The sequence below is a fragment of the Mustela nigripes genome, chromosome 5, assembly GCF_022355385.1.
Source record: "Mustela nigripes isolate SB6536 chromosome 5, MUSNIG.SB6536, whole genome shotgun sequence".
NCBI lineage: Eukaryota > Metazoa > Chordata > Mammalia > Carnivora > Mustelidae > Mustela > Mustela nigripes.
In genome coordinates this window covers 144,614,182-144,634,177 of record NC_081561.1, presented here as the reverse complement: position 1 = coordinate 144,634,177, position 19,996 = coordinate 144,614,182, and the positions used below count along the sequence as shown (strand labels likewise).

The 19,996-nt window shown below is 45.3% G+C and overlaps 1 protein-coding gene across 3 annotated transcripts in view; it reads right to left on the bottom strand.

Moving 5' to 3' along the window:
* PACRG (parkin coregulated) overlaps window positions 1-19,996 on the bottom strand; it is a 495,970-nt gene that overhangs the window by 131,308 nt on the left and 344,666 nt on the right. Inside the window, exon 5 of one of the 3 annotated variants that reach the window (XM_059401398.1) lies at window positions 17,389-17,612. The exons of the other annotated variants lie outside the window; for them this stretch is intronic. Coding sequence (XP_059257381.1) covers window positions 17,605-17,612 — 8 coding nt within the window. The 3' untranslated portion in view covers window positions 17,389-17,604. Of the gene's footprint in view, window positions 1-17,388; window positions 17,613-19,996 lie in introns of those variants that run through there. 3 annotated transcript variants of the gene reach the window in all.

The window sequence follows — 19,996 nt, the reverse complement described above, 5'->3', positions numbered from 1 at the left end:
GAAACAGAAAACCAAGAAATGAAAAATTGAAATAGTGTCTATTTAAGCAATTTCTGCTTATCGGAGATTGTTCTTTGATACATGACAACTTAAGAAATAAATTAGATATGTATTTACTTCTAAAATATAGGAGCCATAGTTTTAAAATAATCCAGATCTAAAAATTCTATTTTGCTTTGAAAAATATTTTTCCAAAAATATTTTGCTTTGAAAAATCCTTGCCTACCTTTGTATCATACAATAAAAGTTACTATTCACACCAAAAGGAATTTGGGCTGAGGGTCTAAATCTATTTTTCTATAAATTCTCCTAGTAGGTTTTAATTTTTAATATGTTACTCAAATCTTTTGAAACTACTCATGGACAATCTCTAAATTTACAAAATTCAATTACAAAGTTAGAAACAAGAATAAAATCGTGTAAGAGTATGGACAACAATATGTTCAATACTATTAGAATCCTTAGCATTTAAATATAGCTCCAAACTGGAGTTGATTTAAAAAAAAAGTAGTTGAATTGACAAGGAGGTATGGAAACATTTGAAAATCCCCACGTGGGAGCTGCTAACCATGTTTTAGACTGTGGACATGGGAAGTATCCGATTATTTCAAAATAAGGAGGTCAGGTCCTGATTTCCTCTAGTCCTTCCCGGCTGGGGCGACTGATGCCTTCCTTTTGCAGACAGAGCTGTACTTGCTTCCTGGCGAAACTTGGTCAGAACAGAGTTACATTAGCAGCCTGAGCTGATGAGATCTGAGATAGTCTGCTGTGTGGTCTCTAGGGGGTCTTCAGGCAGCCCCAGCGACCCAGCCCCCTGTAGCCCTTTCTGGCCTTGCGGGGTTGGCGGAGACCCCTAACTGCCTTTCTACCTCCATCATTTTGTCATCACTTCAGTTCCACAGTAGGGGCCGGAGACCACCACGCTCTGCTTTGCTGGGGCCCGAATCCTTGACTAGCCCTTGCCAGTTCCGGGAGCCCCGGTCCTCCTGCAGTTGTTCTTAGCCTTGGCTGCATATCAGTACCAGCTGGGAAACTTTAAAAATGCTCAAGCCCAGGCTGAGCCCCAGGCCTGAATCTCTGTGGGACCAGGAAGTTGGAGAAAATCGTGCAGGCATTTACTCTGGTAACCTGCGTGGGCCAATTCAAAGGGTATTCTCTTGTTGGGTTGGATAGAACAGGAAGGGAGAAATTGGCAGAAACGAAATGAAAGCAGAAAAGACTGTGTCATGAACACATGTGACTCAGATTATTTGGATGTATTTGAGGGGGTTGGGGGTGTTGTGGAACAAGTGGGAATAGCAATCCGCATCAGGGCTTTTAAAACTTTCCACGTGATTTCAGTGTCTAGCCAAGACTGAGAACAACAGTCCTTCCAGGACCTGACTAAACCAGGAGCCACGCTGATCATGATTACTGTTTCTATAACCAATTACTGCTTTTCCCTGGCTGTCCTCCACCTAGCAGAATGGTTCTCTTTGCAGATCATCAACGGTTCTCCTGGTTCCCCTGCAGGGGACAGGTCCCAGTAGCTGCCTGTTACCCTCAGATTTTCCTTCTGGCAGATTCCATGCTTTGGAGGCTCCAGCCTCCAAATGCTCAGATGTTTATTGCCAATGGAGTTACACATCTCTCGTAGAGATTTGCATTTGACCTTTCGGGCCAAGGGCTTTGTGACTGGTATATATATCTAGTCTGTTCCACTGAAAAGATCTAGATTTACAATTTCATGCCAATGCATTTGAGAAGACATTGCTCTTGTGGCTAAACCAAATAATTTTAATAAATGTCTATAATTTTAATCCTTTTCTAAAGCCTGAAAAAGTAATCCCTAGATTTTGGGAGGTCCATGCAGCTCTTGGTAATTTCTGCTGGATGCTGTGTAGTACAAGCTCTTAGTCCATGGAGTCGCTGAACAAAATTACTCCCAACCTGAGTGTCAAAGGACATCCACCAGCAAAACTCAAAATTCAGAAGATGTGGATTTTGACAAACAACCTCTTAGACTTCTAGAAGATAGAAGGGGTCAAGGTCACTAGATCTCATAATGAAACATGCAAATCTTATTCTCAAGAATGTGTTTTTCCATTGTGTTCTACACAAGTGCATAAAATATACATATACACACAAAATACAAGTTATAATTTGTTTTCCATAGCAAGATCCTAGAAATAACTTTAACGCCCATCAAAAGGGAACTGGTTATATAGATGTGCAGAGCCACGCAAAGGAATGCATTTGGTCTCTGAATAAATGAGTAGATCTAAATGTCCTGATATGGAACATTCTGCAAGATACTGCATTAAATGAGAAGAAAAATGAGAAACAAGAAATAGTGCAACCACTTCTTCAAAATTTGAAAAATGAATACTCTAACACTTTAAATCGTTAATCATGCTAACACGGCATGTCCTGGGCCAAAGAAACTAGCCTTGCTGAAGGGGAGAATTCAAACTCAAGAGTAATGATGAATAAAATAGACTTGTAAAGTAGGAGCCAAATTCTGGAAGACCCCAAACTGCAGACTATGAGATTTTACAAGATGCACAATGCAACAGAGGCCAAGGACACGTGGTGCTGATGACCCATCACGGAGCTACAGGCGCAGCACCTCATCTAACGGGGCGGATGCAGCGATGGACTTCCAGCAGCCGACATTCTGGAAATGCCACTTCCTCGCTGTGACCCTGGGCATGTATGAGCCCTAGGCTTCAGTCACTTTGTTAAAACAGATGTTTATGAGTAAATCAGACAGTATTTAGAATATGCCAAAAATATTAAATGCTTAAGATGATAGCTATGGAAGGAAGAAAAAAAATCTAGGAAGTGCAGTGGGAATTCCTCCAGGAGAAGAGGGTTTTGTTCCCTTAAGCATATTAAAGGGGGAAATTAAGCTGAGTACATATATTCTTCTCAGCAAGTTTCAGGTTCAGTAATTCTGAATTGGGGTTGGAAAATTGGAAAGAAAATTGAGTTGTGGGGGCAAAATAACTGCTTAACTTAATTACTAAAATGCCTCACTTCCCTATCACGATGTCAATACTGTGCACGCTGCAATTCAAGCTTCAGTAAAACAGCTATTTTGTAAAAATTTAGGACAAAAGATATGCCATTTATTAATGCATCAATATATTTTAGTGAGCGCAATACATGAAAAGGAAAAAAGTAATTATTCACCTACAGGTTAGACCTCCATTATTTTAAGTGTTGGCGATTTGCGAAGCTTTGCATGAAAAGTAATACAAATATATCTGAGTTAACTCTGTGGTAAATTAAATATCCTGGATATTAAATACACTTGACAAGACATCTTGAGGTAGAGAAAGGATGCTGAAGAGGGAACATTATTTAGTCTGGTGGCAGGCTTTGAAGTAGATGGATTTTTGCTACTCACAGATATATTTTCACTATTGTTTCCTGATTATTAAAATGGCTGTAGAATCTTTATTAAGTTTCCTGGAAGCATTAACTCTGTTAAAATTAAGAAATCTCACCCAACTATGGCATCTACAAAATATAAGAAATGACAATAAATCCATCCCTTGGACTTGATAGAGAACAAATAATACAGAATAATTTCTTTGGTTTGGGCCTGTTAATCCAATAGTGGTTCTCAGACATGGAGCAAAAAGAGTAAAAATAAAAATAACTAAGCTATGGACGTAGGTAAGCAACACTCTGCAGGAGAAAGCCAGGCTGCATGGGAAAGGGCTAGTAAGGAGATAGCAGAGCTGAATGAAGGTGGTTGGTCTTCAAGGCGGAAGGTAGAGGAAGTCACAGTAATGGAAACAGAATGAAGATGGCGACCTCCAGAAGGGAGGGAAGAGCGCGTAATTGTGTCAGGAAAACTCTAGGACTGTCAGCCCGGGAGTTCTAGTAGAATAAGAAAACACTTTGTTGTCTTTCTCTGCTTGACTTATTTCGCTAAGCATGATACGCTCTAGTTCCATCCATGTTGTCGCAAATGGCAAGATTTCATATAATCTCCCTGATATGAGGAAGTGGTGATGCAACAGGGGGCTTAAGTTGCAGAATCAATGAAACAAGATGGGATTGGGAGGGAGACAAACCATAAGTGACTCTTAATCTCACAAAACAAACTGAGGGTTGCTGGGGGGAGGGGGGATTGGGAGAAGGGGGTGGGATTATGGACATTGGGGAGGGTATGTGCTTTGGTGAGTGCTGTGAAATGTGTAGACCTGGTGATTCACAGACCTGTACCCCTGGGGATAAAAATATATGTTTATAAAAAATAAAAAATTAAAAAAAAAAAAAAGAAAACACTTTGTTGAAGGCCTTTCTTTAGGATACTATTACTGAGGTGACCTGAGAAGGTATTCAACTCTCTTATTTGTAAAAGAATCTAGAAAAAAAATTTTAACTTAATCTAGGTTATGCATGACCTTGTCTTAGTAAAAAAAAAGCAGGATAAAGAAAGAATTTAGCAGAATGCTGTTACATTAAATACTTAATATGATGGCTAAGGAAGGAAGGAAAAAAAAAATAGGGAGTGTAGAGCCAGAATTAAAACCCATATCTTGGGACTCGGTCCACTGCTCTTTCTACTAGACATTTAACACTAGTTTTTTTTGTTTTGTTTTTGTTTGTTTGTTTGTTCGTTTTTAAATATATGGTATAAATGCAAGTATAAGGCTGGACTAACCCTCCCTTTAGAGCACATTGATTTCCTTTGTTTAAGTTAAAAATAACAAGGACATTTTAAAACCCTTACCCAATGCCAGACAGATGCAATATTTAAATCCCTTAAAATACTATATCATGTGACCCTGAGAACGGCCACATGCAGTGACTATAAAGAGCTCAGAGACATTACTAAACTGTCTGAGGTCACCGGGCTGGCAAGTAGATCATCTATGAGTGGACCAGCTCTCCGTTACTCCAGCTTTTGACATTGAAAGCAGCTCACTTTCAATGGAAAGTTCTGCCTCCAAGCCACATGGTCTGCTCAGGCAGGATGTGGATGTAAAGATGGACTCATAGTTAATATGGCAGCACAACGGATAAACAGATTACTCAGCTGTGGTTACGAAATGGGTTTCCAAAACTACAGAAGGCATGTTTCATTTGAAGACTGTACTGAACTTGGATTCCAGTAGCTTTCAGTATCACACACCTGCTTCAGGGGGAAGAGATGCCTGGACATCGGAGTTTACAATATTATTTCTTAATAATATGTAACTCAAAATTGCATACTTAAGTCATCTCAAGTTTGTGATGTATTACCGAAGCAATGAAATTCTGGGTTGTATTTTACCATTATCTCTTCTCATTTAAAAAACTATTTAAAACACAAATTTAAAAAGTTGTCATTGCCACGCGTTTAATTCAGAGGAACAACCTGGCTCACTGTATCTTTCAGTGATACCCCTGCTCCCATCATTTAAATTCCAAACTTCTCTTTCCCAGGTTTATGGCTCTTGGCTATTTGCATAAAAATGGAATCTTTGATCTTTAAGGGTTCATCAGCTCAAAGAGCTCATTCCCCATCCTAAGACACAAGTAATGAAGGGTGAAAGGTTTAGTGGTTCACTTCAACCAGCCAAGCACAAGCAGGTTACTAAAACCCACCTCTCTCCCTCCTCCGTCTCACAGTGGCTGCTTTTACTGTAATTCTGCGCTCAAGCCCATCTTTGGTTCTCCCTGGCTCGAACGTGAATTAAGTTGGTCATTCCCTGCAGGTATAGGTCTTAACACAGTGAGCAGCCTCGTTTTACTAGGGGCAGAAAAACACTGGCAATGGTCCAATTGGGGCTCTTACACTTACCAGAGCACCTAGGTGAATTTCTTAGTCTCTCAGAGCAGTAGTTTGCCCCCCACCCCACGAAAGGGATGGCATTAAAATGACTACCTCATATGGTCATGGTGGGAAATTAAAGGGATAATAGCCATTAGGCTTTGTAGGTGAACCCACAAATGGTCTTTTCCCCATTCCTTTCCAAGAACTATAGGGTTCCTGGATCCGAACAGAAATGTCAAAAATAGAGTGCCTCAGTTTGCCAGTAATTGTCAAATGATCAGTAAATTATACCCCATTCGTTTCTCATCTAATGACAATTTTAGTAGTTATTCAACACTCAGGAAGGGCTGGCTTGAATAGGCACTAAGGAACCACAACCATGAGGGACAGAGCACAAGGGATGATAGCATCCTCAAAGGCAGTGCTGACGGTTTGGTTGAATTTACTAGTGGTGTAGTAAAGCGAAAAATAAGCTTGCTTCCTTTTTTTTATGCTGAGACATAACTATTTATATTCTCAACCCACTGGATAACTATCCTTGTGTTAGGCTGGGAGTACACACGAACACCATCAGCAGGATACGTGCTGTGCATTCTTCAGCACATCCACTCACTCCCTCAATTGTCGTTTATAATGCACTGTGTGAAGTCCTGGGGATGTGATCATAAGTCAGACCACCTCCTCATCCGCCAGGGGCTTGCCTTCAAGTGGTAGACGAGGCTCCATAGGTAAACAGGGAAGTGGGAGAGGTGACGAGAGAGAAGCAGGTATAGGTAGGGCAAGGACCCAAATGAGGGAGTGTGCTTTTTTACCTCTAATGGTACATCTGGGAAGGCTTTGAGGATGTTCATGGAAGCTGGGAGAAGGGAAGAACACTCTTGGTTGCAGGAGTGCTAGCAAAAGTACAAAGGCATACAACATCATGGTTGTTTCTTAGATATCAAGTTTCTTAGATATCCCATGTTCCTTGACAAAGGACAGAGATGTAGACCCAACTAGGAAGCTTGGATTTTATGTTATGTACAGTAGTTAGTAATGTAAGAGATGTGTTTTAGAAAGACCACTCCAGTAGTAGTGTGGAGGCAACGTAAGGCTTCCTCACAAAGATGTCCATATCCTAATTCCTAGAACCCATGGACATGTCATATCACATGGCAAAAGGAACTTTTGCTTAAGTTAAGGACCTTGAGATGGGGAGATTCTCCTGGATAAGGTGGGCGTGTCTAATGTAATCAATATCAGAATGGTCCTTTAAAAAGGAGAATTAAAGATGCCAAAGGAAGAAAAGTTACAAAGATGTGATGCTGTTGGCTTTGTAGATGGAGGAAGGGTCTGTGTGCCCAGAAATAGAAGCTGGAGAAGGAAAAGAAACATTTTCTCTTAGAGCATCCCGAAAGAAACGCAGCTTTGCAAAAACCTTGGTTTTAGCCCAGTAGTCTGTGTTGGATTGATGAACTAGAGCCATAAGACAATAAGCTGGTGGGGTTTTGGACTCTTTAACTGTCAACTTGTTACAGTAGCCATAGGAAACGAGCCCAGGAGGCTTGGAGGAGGATTGCAGGAGAGAGAGCTTCAGTCTGGACCAAGGTGGTAGCAATAGAAAGGAAGACATTTGCTGGATGCAGGAGGTTGTAAAGAGACAGCACAGGGACTAACCTGACTAGAGGTGATGCTTTAGAAAAAGAGAAAGAAAGAGCTTAAAATGGCTCCCAGGTTCATCTGTGAACTGGGTTGTTGGAGAAGGCAACATAGGGGGAAGAGCATGTTTGGGGGAAGAGGAGAAGTTAGTGCTAAACCCATTGGATTTAGAATACCCTTGAGACTTTGGGAGAAGACAGGTAGTTTGACACATAGGTCTGTGGTTTAGGGGGAAATCTGGAACTGAAATTTTGGAGTCATGAGCTTGCGGGCAACGGTTGAACCCAGAAGAATGGCCGACAGCCCTGAGGAAGAGAGACCACATGAGCCAAGATATAATGACAAAACCAGGGCGTCTCACAGGTGGATGGGAGGGTTTCGTAGAGTGTAAAGAGTAAGTGCACAGGAGTGTCCTGGAAAAGAGCAGCCAGCTCAAGAAGGAGGTCCTACAGGAAATGAAGGAGGGAGAGGACATTCCAGAGAGAGGGGTTGAATAAGAATGATAGAAAGAACTAGCAGAAGACAAGCCACAGAATGGCGGAGTGTGGACAAAGCTTGGCTGAGCTAGAAGGTGAAATAAGAGAATGCGCTTAGACAAAAACAGGGGAGTGGACTGGGGATAGGACAGAACAGAAAGGATTTTTGAATTGGCGTGGGATTTAGAGTCAGTTGAGTGGATTTACAGTAATATTGAAAATGAATTTTTAAAGTCACAGATCAGAGATATTTTTAATTAACTTCCTAGTTTCTGATGCTTAAAATAGCTGGCAGATAAATTTTCCTATTGTATGGCTCTAATTATGCCACAGTACTCAAAAAGTTTCTCTAGATTACAGAAAGGTCAATATCTCCTTGAATCTGGGCATCGTCTTACAGTCAGCTGACCAGGACCTCTCAGCGTTCTATGACACAAAAGTGCGTCGCCATCTCCAGGCCTGGCTCCTTAGTCTGCCCCGTTTCTCCTTCCCCCTTTTCCCGTATCCAGATCTGACTCATTCGGCAAAGCACAGTCGGAACACTGTCTCCCCCAGAGAGTGCTTCCCGGCCCCTGGAGGTGGACTTGCCCACCGTTCTTATGGGATGTCTCTCTTGTCCTTCTAATGCTTCCGTTTGTCATATGAGTCATGTCTTCTCATCACTAGCCAAATCGATCACTTCCTGGCACAGGGAAGGAGTCAAGCGCAACGGAAGCAGAAACGTTTGGGAAGGAGGATCAGAAAGAGTCTTCCATGCCAGTTTGGACTCTCACTGAAGTTTATAAAGCCGGGAAGTCACATTAAGAAAACAGGTTCTCCACCAGTTGATTTGGGAGCTTCATGTAAGCTAGAGGTGAGAGGTAGAGCAGGCAGTGGTTCAGTAGTCTGGGGTGTGAGCTTTCGAGGTCAGGGTAAGTCATTGTGCATTATTGAGAATTATATACATAAAATAACCCCCAGCGAGGATAAGTTTTAAAAAATGTTGTGAAATTAATATGATCATATATATATACTTATATTTATATATATGTGTTAATTTCACAATGATTTTTTTTTTAACTTATCCTCACTGGGTTAGTGATTACGTCTAGTAACTTTCACTGTTTGAAAGACGGTAACTTTGGACTTGATCTACTGATGCAGTAGCTGTGCTGTGTGGCACAGAGGACCGTAGGACACAGATCACGTGCACGGGAGACAGCTGCCAGAGAAAACACTGGATGCCCAGTGAACTTCACATTTCAGATACATAATGAAAAGTGTTTTAGTATAGGTAGGTCCTAAACATTGCATAACATATCCTTACACTAAAAACGGTCACTTGTTATTCATCTGAGATTCAGATTAATGGGCCACCCCATACTTTAATTTGCTAAATCTTGCAAGCCCAGAAGAAATATCCAGATCCAGAGTGAAGTGATTTCCAGCAAACCAGTGTGACTTTTAAATGCCTTTTCTCCTGCTATGGTTTATGGTCCTTTGTTCTGCCTCCTCCAGAAGTCCACTTCACGTGGTCTCACATGCTACAAACGAGGAAGAGTCCATAACCTTTGAAGACGAACTGTCAAGAGCATTTCCCTGAGCTGTCAAAATGGTCTTTCTCGTGTTTAACCTAAGCATCTAGGTTGCTGACCACTTTTTCTCCTGTTCCCTGCAGAACAAATGAGCACAGAGGACCTACAAGAGCATTTGCTAATGACCCTGGGAGTGCTTATCCTGGTTTCTCTCTGACCTTTCTGTTTGGCCAGCAAGCCCAGGCTCATGCGGCGGCTGTGCTGTGAGCCCAGTTCCGCCAGGGCTGTGTGGGGTTGACAGCTTTGGGCACCTCCATCGGCGGAGCGCTCCCTACGGCTCTGCCAGAGCCCGCTCAACTCTCCGGGGATCTTGGGACATCCATGAGCAGAAGAGAAGGTGTTAAAATGCTCTGCTGTCAAGCTCCTGTTCAGTGCTCACCTTCCCTTAGAGAGGCATCCCCACAGGGTGCAAAACACCACAGTTCTTCTACCTAGGAGCTGGTTTCTTTCCGTTTCTGCCCATCGTTGGTAATCATTTCTTTCCTCCTTCATAACTTCATCCTCCAGAGTCGATACTGCAGCTGAAAGACTCCCATTTGGAGGAAGAATTAACTCCATGCACCTCTCGCTCTCAGCACCTGGCTATTTTCCCAATTGTACTCAGTTTTCATTTACAAATACTTTCTCATCTCTTCCCCACATACTAGATCTAACTGGTTTTCTTTCTTCTTTTGTATTTAAAAGAGGATGACTGTTGGAGACGGTAGTCTGCCTTTGTCTTCATTGGCTTCCACTGTACTTCATTGAGCCATCCATCCAGTTCGCCTGTATCATTTTTTTAAATTTATTTAGTTTTAGTTTTAGTTTTTAAAAAGATTTTATTTATTTGACAGAGAGAGAGAGATCACAAGTAGGCAGAGAGGCAGGCGGGCCGGGGGGGAGGGTAAGCAGGCTCCCTGCTGAGCAGAGAGCCCGATGCAGGGCTCGATTCCAGGACCCTGAGATCATGACCTGAGCCGAAGGCAGAGGCCCAACCCACTGAGTCACCCAGACGCCCCTGTATCATTTTTTTTTTAAAGATTTTATTTATTTTTCATTTATTTATTTAGAGAGCTTGTCCTCTGGGGGAGGGGCCGAGAGAGAGAGCGCGCGAGCGAGCGCAGAGCGCATCTCAGTAGACTCCCGGCTGAGCTCAGAGCCCTACAGGGGGCCTGATCCCACAACCCTGACATTGTAACCTGAGCTGAAATCAAGAGTCTGATGCTTAACTGACAGAGCCACCCAGGAGCCCCTGGCTTGCCTGTATCATTTTAGATGCTTCAAACTGTTGAGTGACATAGACTCTAGACTGATGTAAAATATGTCTCTTTTAGAAACTCCAAGAAGTAACATGATTATGTTAGAAATAATGATAAATTTATCTCTGTGTTTTAAAATATATAACTCAAAATTGCATGTTGAACACATTGGAAAACAAAACGAGAGTGGTATTTTATTTTATTTTAAATTTATTTTTATTTTAACTTTTTTTTTTAGATTTTATTTACTTATTTGGTGGAGAGGGAGCAAGCACACACAAGCAGGGAGAGCCGGAGAAGGAGAAGCAGGCTCCCTGCTAAGCAGGGAGCATGATGCAGGACTCGATCCCAGGACCCCTGAATCCCCACCTGAGCCCAAGGCAGACGTTTAACCAACGGAGCCGCCCAGCATCCCAAGAATATTATTTTAATAAAAATGCATGTAAAGCATAAATCTCCTAATTTAATTGTTTCCAGCATCAGATGGGCGGGTGAAATAAACACTCAGAAAATGCAGTGGTGGGATTCCCGGGTTTTTTCCCTTTTTCTGTGTGGGGTGCCACACCGTTATTAGATCAGAAAGGCAAACACGCAGTATTGCCTATGCTGGCCATAAAGAGTTATAACTCTTGACTATACCTTGGTGTGTAGAGGGTAAGTTTCAATCTGAAGATAAAAAACAAACAGACAACCTTTCCTCAGGATAGAATGTTTCTACCCAACACTGAAATACAAACAAAAATTATTCTATATGGAAATTTGTCCACACATATTGCAAATTGTTTCCATTTTCCTTTATTGTCCTCTAATGATCTCATCAAGAGTGCATAATTAGCTCGCTAGACTGCGGAATTCTGGCTGTGCCCTGAAGCAGCCAAGCAGGGTGGTTGACTAGCCCCGGTCTCCTCCGGAGCTCAGCACTGTCCCCGGGAGTGCAGGGTAGGAAGACAGCTGCGCCTGTGCCTTCTGCCTCCACCCGACAGTTCGGGCGCCGTGGGGGTGGGGGGAATCTTAGTCTGATATAAAATACAAAAGTAAGTTTTTTCACCTGCTAGTTAGTTGCCCCTGTCAGTTAGTAGTGGCTTTTGATGTCTTCCAACATCGTGGTAAGCTGCCGGGCGGATGGGTTTGGGAGCCAATTTTCCTCGGTCTGCACACAGCCCTTAATCTACTCTCCTCTGAGTAGAATGTGAGCCCAGCCCTAAGTCAGAGATTGAAATTCCAAAACCAAACCACAGATCCCGTCGTATTCACAGTTGAATCAAGGCCTTCCCGAAATTCTAGACTTGATTCTCGTCTGCTGAGCTCTCCATAGGTACAAACAGGCAGGGAGGGGAGAGAGCTCGCCTCCCAAGTCCTAATGCACATACACTCTTTATTAGGACAAATGATCAGTCGAGGATATGCTCCAGCAAACACGCTCTGTGTGGGGGGGTTTCATGAAGAGTTTGTACTTCTTTCCTGAAATGAAGGCATTGGAAGCACACAAGGGTTTTCTTCTATAAAAAGCCACTTACTGTCACCAAATATTATTTCCTCTTTCTTTCACTAATTAGTTAGAGATGAAATAATAGTTGAGCATTTCATAATCTTAAATTCACAATATTTTACTTAATTAAAATAGGTAATTTAGGAAAATAATTGGCAATTGCTAAAAACCTCTAATGCTGATGACAACTGAGCTGGAAGCATTCTTTCCTCACAAATTGGTACTTAAATATAAAGTTCTGCGCACAGCTGGAAAGTGCCATCGTAAAGGGCATTTACGTTCAGTAGCTATCATTAAACCAAACAAACCGAAATTAAAGGCAGAAGAAAAACAGCTAATTTTAGAAGAAATATTTGGGCATAGATTTTAAGGGCTCAAAAGTATAAATGACTCTCTAAGTGTTTATAAGAATATTGTCAGATGACCTCTCTGCAGACTTCCAAGACATCGATTTCATCTCATACTTCACCCTGGAGTTAGAGTTTTGAATATCTACATGCCTAAAAAAATTAAGGCTATGTACATCATTTTTCTCAGACCAAAGGGTGAGGTTTTGTGGGCAGACTCAAATCACATTCATGATTTTCCAAATCAGGTCATTCGTGGGACTGAATCCATGCCCACCAATGCTGACTTAAACAGAGGAGAAAGAATTGTGTCTGCCATAAGAACACATACCTTCTGTACATTTCCCTATTTAGAAAAATAATAAAAATGCCTCTCTGAAATACCATACAACACAGCACAGATATGTGCTAATTTACAGGAACACCAAAGAAAAAGACATCCTCTGGAGGGCTGATTTGCTCAGTGGGAGGCTGTCTTTTTCAGGCTTGGAACAAAACCCGGTGGATATGGATCAGAACATACTCAGACATCATTATGTGTGTGTTGGTGGGGAGGGAGGCGGGGTGGGCATACCATTCTACAGTATGGAATTTGCTATCACATTTTCTCCTTGGTAACACATTAAAAAAAAAAAAAAAGATTTAAACAACAGTCTAAAGAGCAAGTGATTAAAAAAAAAGGAAAGAAAACCGCAAAAAACCACCCAGGACAATAAATGTTTCATTCTAGCAGAGTACAATGGTGATATTTCAGCTCCACCAAACAAGTCTTTAAAATAAAGATTCTTTATATTCTTTTGCAAATAAACATCCAAAATATTTATCAAATTGCAGTTATGTTAAAGCCAAGTGAGCATTTTTCAGTTTTCATGTCTTTTTTGGGATGCCAAAATTTTTTTTTTTAAAAATATGAATATTACCTACTGAAGCTTTCTTATAGAAAGTAAAACAATGTGATACATCCAAATCTCTTAAAAGATATTTTACTTTTAAAGTCATTGTTTTAAGAAAAGCTCTGAAACCTGTTTTGAAGTTTCAGGGCAGAACAGACACCCTCAGTCAAATACCAATATAATCCAAACCCAGCACAAAACATCATCCTCGGCCTCGCTTTTCACTAAATTTACAATTTAGAAAATTAACTCATCCAATATTTATTTATGAGCCACTGCATACCATTTACTGGGCGAAGGAATTAAAGGGTGATGGAATTTTAAGATGGCGGCGTCCAGAGTCCCACAGTCACGGAGGCCACTGCCAAGCAGAAGGAATGGGAACATACTGTTTGTGTCGCATTAAAACCATGACCGAAGTGCTTAATAGGATCACGGACAGAGCAAATAGTTCTGCTAGTTCCTTCCTGGGAGGAGAGAAGGGATTCTCCTTGAAGGTGACATTGAGCTGCCCTTGAAGTATGCCTGTTGCAGTAAGCGCCAGGGCTACAGAGGGACGACAGGATGGCAAGGATAGGCGCCAGATGGTGACACGCATGTCGCACTAAGGACTGGCCACCGTGCTGGCCCGGACTCAGGTCTAGCTCTGACTCAGCTCCTGGGGCATGTCCTCAGGCAGGGCGGAGGTTAATTTACTTAATCCTCCCAACAACCCCGGGAGGTAGTTACTACTGCCGGTCCCGTTGTATAGCGGTAAACTGAGGCACGGAGCGATTGAGCAATGCGTCCAGTGTTGCAAAGAGGCGGTGCGCCTGCAGCGCTACCGGATAGTGGGGAAGCCTGGGGACCGGAGTGGCTTGAAGGCCACTGTCCTGGTCAGCGTGTGGGGCCGGGCATGGGCCAGAGAGGCAAAGGCCAGGAGCAGGAAATCCAGGTAGAAAAGCACCGAGACAGGCCGGTGACAGTGAGGGACTGAACTGAGGTGCAACTGGAAAGACTCAGCAGAAATGATAAACTTCACAACTTAAAATTTTGTGACCCGGAGAGCGGGGAGTCCCGGGAGGGCAGATTCTGACGGCCCTGCCCCGTCCGGAGAGACGGGAACGAGGCCGAGTTTCCCGGTAACTGCGGGTCCCGGGTGGGAACACAGGAGGGGGACACCGCAGGCCGGCGGGAGGTGTGGAATCTTCTAGAAGTCCGGTGGGTCTGGGTGTCATCAGCTGTTGGGTGGACGTGACTGCGGGGGGCAGGCTGGGGCGGGGGGACCCGCCGGGGGACGCAGGAGGGCGGGGGCGGCCGGAGGGGCCGAGGCCGCAGGCAGCGGCGACGGGAGCCCGAGCCGCGGTGGGCGTCGGCGGACGTCGAGGGGCCGGGAGGGCAGAGCCGGCGGCCTCCGCGCGGCGCCCCCGGAGAGCGTGCAGGTGGCGGCGGGAGAGACGCGGCGGCAGGAGCCGGCGGTGCCCGGGAGGGAGCGGCCGGGGCGGGAGAAGCAGGGGAGGCTTCGCGGCGTTTCCCCTCGGATTCCCCGGAGACGCGGGGGCCGCGGGCGCCAGCAGCGAGCGGCCGGCGGGGCCCCCGGGGGCTCCCCCCAGAGCCGCTCCGGCCCCGGCCCGCGGCTCCTCCCGCGCGGCCTGCGGTTCCCCGGGGGCGTCGGCGACGCTGCTCCGGCGCGGACTCGCCGCGGACCCTCGGTCGCCTCCGCGAGACCCGGCGCCGCCCCCGAGACGGGCGCAGCGGCCGCGGGTTTGGCGCGAACCCGTCAGCCTCCGCCGGCGGCTCCGGACTCCCCGGCCGGGGCGGCGAGATCGGGTCCGGCCCGGGGCGCGGGGTCCGGCCCGGGGCGCGGGGTCCGGCCCGGGGCGCGGGGTCCGGCGGCGTCCGCGTCCGGCGGCCTTCGGGGCTCTGCGGGGCGCGGCACGTGCGCGGGCGCCCGACGGACGAGTCCGGGGAACCGGCCGCTTCCCAAGCGCCGCGGCGCCCTGGAACTGACCGTCCGGGTCCGGCCGTCGCCTGGGTCCGCGGCTGCGGTGTGGGGCCCTTCGGACCTTCCGAGGAGCGTGTGGCTTTGGGGCTGCCCCCGGCCCGCTCTCCGGGAACTGCTGGGCCCCAGCCCAGGCGCTGCGCTCGGGCGCGGCCTCCGGCCGGAGACGTCGGGTCGCGGCCCCAGAGCGGACCAGGCTGCGACGGCGCGACCCGGCCGCACGCGATCCGGCGCTCGGGGTCCGCTCGCTAATGCCAAATCCGCACTGGATCTGGGCGTAGTGTACCATTTTACATGAACTAGATAACGCAATAAAATCAAGAAAAATAGCCACAGGGCTCATGATGTCTGTCAGGCACCCTCCCAAGTCCAGCGGAACCGAACAGAGGTGATTCCTCTACCGCTGTCTTCCCTCGGGACACCGGGTGGGGGGCTGCGGGGTGGGGTTGTGGGCCTGGAAGTTGCAAGCTTCTTGGTCCCCATCCTGAGGCTTCTCAGGAGCCCACCAAGAATAGCCTCATTGTGGCCAAAGGCTCTCCTATCCCCAGGACATTCCAAGGTCTTAGAAGCTCCAGGTCAGGAACTGGGAGGCAGGCACCCATTATATTCATGACCTCACAGGGACAGCCGGTACCCACGGATGATTTTCAGGTACGGGGGGAGAAATGTGATAAAAGCTGAGTCTTAGGGAAATGAGATATCTGAAGCCTCGGGGAGCGGACATGGAAGAAGGTTGGTTAGTAGAGTTTTAGGGAAGACGTTGCAGTGGGAAGAGGAAAGAAGGAATTCCGAGACAGTGGGAACGACTGCTGAATGACCCCCGTGTCTGTCCCTACAGATAACAGATACCCGGAGAGCGACCAAAGCTCTCCGAGTCTCAGTTTGCTCATCTCTGCTTCGGGAGCATCAACCCCGTCTATACAATGAGACTGTCATGAGGAAAAATAAGCAAGGCGTGGGAAAACAAATATACCGCTATTATCCTGTAAAGTGCCAAATTTTCATTTTTCTTTATTCAAGAAATATATAGGTGTGCTTAAATAATATGTCACACACTGCGCCCATCTGTAATGCTCATAGCCCTTCCTTTTATTTGAGTCTTAAACACTCTTATAATTCCAAGCATTGAACTGGGCTGAGTTCAGTATGTGAACTCACACGGATCAAACCCGGATACAAAAACCTACAGGCAAATGAAGGAAGACAAGATGCGCTCCCGGAATTATCTCGGGAGTGGAGAGGGAACTTCGTAAGGGGTATTCAGCTACGTGCAAATGATGTTCAGAACAGAATTACATCCCAGGGGCTGACAGCAGGGGAGAGAGTTAATCACACTCCCCCCCCCCCCCCAATGCTGTAGTTTGACCACATGCAAGGTGGCATAATATTGTCTACATTTTCAGAGGAATATTGTGAAAATGAATGGAATATTATCTCCAAAGCAATGTGACATGTTTGGACAGAAGCCACGATGAGAAAAATTCAAGTGTATCATTTCTGAAGAGGCATTTTAAAAACAGGTTAGTCTAAGGCAAACACAAGAACAGATTGGACTTAAAAGATGTTTTCAGACCTTTTGTAGAATGAGGCTGAACACCTTATGCAAACAGAATTCATTCAGACTTCCTATTACGAAAAACGAACAGAGAGAGAGGGGGAAGCAACTCTCGGATTCACCTGTGACTAGAGAAGTTGCCCTAACATGATGCAGGAAAACATAATGTACAAGGTCAGGATTTTCCAGAAAGAAGTTGAGATTTCCTTTTCTTCAGACAATATGTTACACATATGGTGAGTTTCTTAGCTTGATAAACATCTACAAGTAGATAACTTTGAAACAGATGGTCGTCTCACGACTTTGCTTTATTAATTTCCATGCCATTAGACTGAATAATTTACAATTCTGATGATCAGCTAACTTTCTGCTTTGGAAAATCAACGAATGCATCGGGGAAGTGGCCGAGGGCAGGAATGAAGGTATCCCATTGCCTCTGGTAACGGGTGATTCTGCCGTGGTCAGGAAACCGTGGCAAGGACCGCGCCTCGGGATTGCAGCAATGAGGTCGAAGCCGTGGAGAAGATCTCCTGGTCGCAGAGGAGCGCTCCGCGCGGATTTGTGAAAGGAAGACGGAGAAGAACCTGAGAAGCAAGACCTGGCGGAGAGGGGTTTTCTGACTTCACGGAAATGTCAGAATATCCGCGTGTTTGAAGAGTCAGAGAACTAAACAGAAGGGAGGGGAAAAAAAAGAGGAAGGAAAAGCAGTAAAATGTTACTGTTATTTATGAGAGATTGAAATTCAGTGATTACAAGGTTTTCGCCGACAGAGGAGTCACGCACATCCGAATGGTAACGCCGCTAGGTGAAGGCAGAGCACACGGGGTCCTCCTCCTCCCGCACCTTGCCCAGCCTCGCCGACGGCAGTGGTCAGGATCCCAGCACGCAGCGCCCAGGGCCAGGCCCGGGTCTCGTGCCAGTGCCGGCAAGTGACCTCTAACGGAGACCAAACCACCATGCCCTTGACCCCGTCAGTGTCTTCCTGCATCCCACCCATGCACGTTCACGTTCTTTTTGGGAGCACAGATTCGGAAGATGGATGGACAGTTCCAGGAAGGGTGCCAGCTCGGGCGCTATCGACACTTTAAATTCCCTGTTGTGTGACTGTCCTGGGCATTGTGAGATGTGCAGCCCCATCTCTGGTCTCTGCCCTCTACACACCGCTGCTGTCCCTCTGCCCTCATGTGCAGCAACAAAACAATCTCTCCAGGCACCTCTGAGTGTGCTCTGGGAGGGAAAAGTCTCTCCTAGTTAAAAACTAGTGCTCTAGATTGGACAGGAAAAGGTAACCAACCTAATGACCGTGAAAAGTCAGTCAGTGCTGCTTCCAGGCCCAAGGCAGGGACACGCGGTGTCCGTGGAAGTGCAGACAGAATGTAGACTGCGCAGCTAAAACTGTTCTACGGAAGCAACCACAGAGAATGCCGGTCTAGCTCCTGGCGTCGGAAGAAATGTTAATTTTAGCTCACAGATCACTTTCAAACACAGTGCTGCATTTAGTCCTTAATATATAATCACATAAACTCTGTATGTAAAAAATATGTATCATATACATGTGATATTTAAATTATATAATAATATTATATATATTTAACACACATGCCTGAAAAGTACATAATCTCCAGTTCATGGATTAGAAGGCCAAGGCTCAGAATGTAGAGTAATTTATCTCAGATCATACAGTAAAACAGATGAAGACCAGACTCAAATGCAGACCTTCAGACTCTGGATTCTGGGTTCTTTTTATGAATTTTTCTCCTAGAAGGTGGGGAGGGCCAGGGGTCACCAAGCCAGAAACCGCTGAGGTAGAGCATCAAGAGCAGTAAAGCTCAGAGCTGATAGGAAGCATGGATTACCTTTCAACCTTAGCAGGATGCTGAGGGGAGGGGGGGGGGGAGGTGAGCAAGGACCCCCTCTTTGCACTTCTGCCAGACCAACTCCTCAGACGTTAAATGTGTACCTGATCTTATTGCCTCAACCAACAAGGTGCAGGAAGAAAAATATTTACATTCATATTTTCTTTTGAATCATCCTTTACCACTTTTATTTTTTGTATTTTTATTATGCAAACGCTAGTTCAGAAACCTACATATTATAATACGTATTACATCTGACATTATCTATTCCTATTCTGTTATCACATTAATGTACGTATTATATAATACATATTATATATGTGTGTTGTGTGTTTATTTTTCATGCATAGATTTTATTTAACTGATGGAACGCATGATCAATAAAAAGATTTAAAAGCTTCTTTTCTAAAAAAAAAAAAACAAAATGCAATTACTTTCTAGACATGTCCACTCACAAATCTCAGTCCTCAGCCAGCCTCAGCCTGCCCTCTGGCCATTCCTTCCTCTCCTCTGGGAATCTCTGCCTTGTGCTTCCCAGGTGCCTGGGGGCATGGCACTCTCCTCCGTCTCCCTCACCCTTGCATGCAGAGGGCACTTGTTGGCTCCTCCCCTTTTGTCTCTCGGGTAGGATCCCATCACTCTGCCCCCACCTCACCCCCCCTCACCCCCCACCTCTTCAGTTCCTGCACCATAGCTCAGCCCCAGTTCTCCCTCTACAGGTGGGTGTGCTGCTGGGGGCACCTTCTGTGACTGCCCACAGCTCTCAGGCTGGTGAGGGCATGTGGGGGGGCGGTGCAGCTGCTATACCAAAGCAAGGAACCTCCTTTCTCTTCCTGGTTTGCAAAGACTTTTCATCATGAGTAGGTGTCGAGGTTTTCCACCCCCCCCCTTTAAATAAACTTTTTAATTTTGGAATAATTTTAGATGTACAGGGAAATTGCAAAGATAGTACAGACAGTTCCCAGCCAGTTTCCCCGATGGTGAACTTCTTACATTACCATCTTATGTATGTCAAAACTAAGAAGTCAACACTGATCCATTACTACTGACTTTGTTCTAGATTTTATTTGCGTACCACCAGTTTGCCCATGAACGTCCTCACGGTATTGGAGGATCCGATCAGGACACAACATTGACTTGAGTCATCACTGTCTCCAAAGTCTCCTTGGCCCTGAGACAGATTTTTAGTCTTTC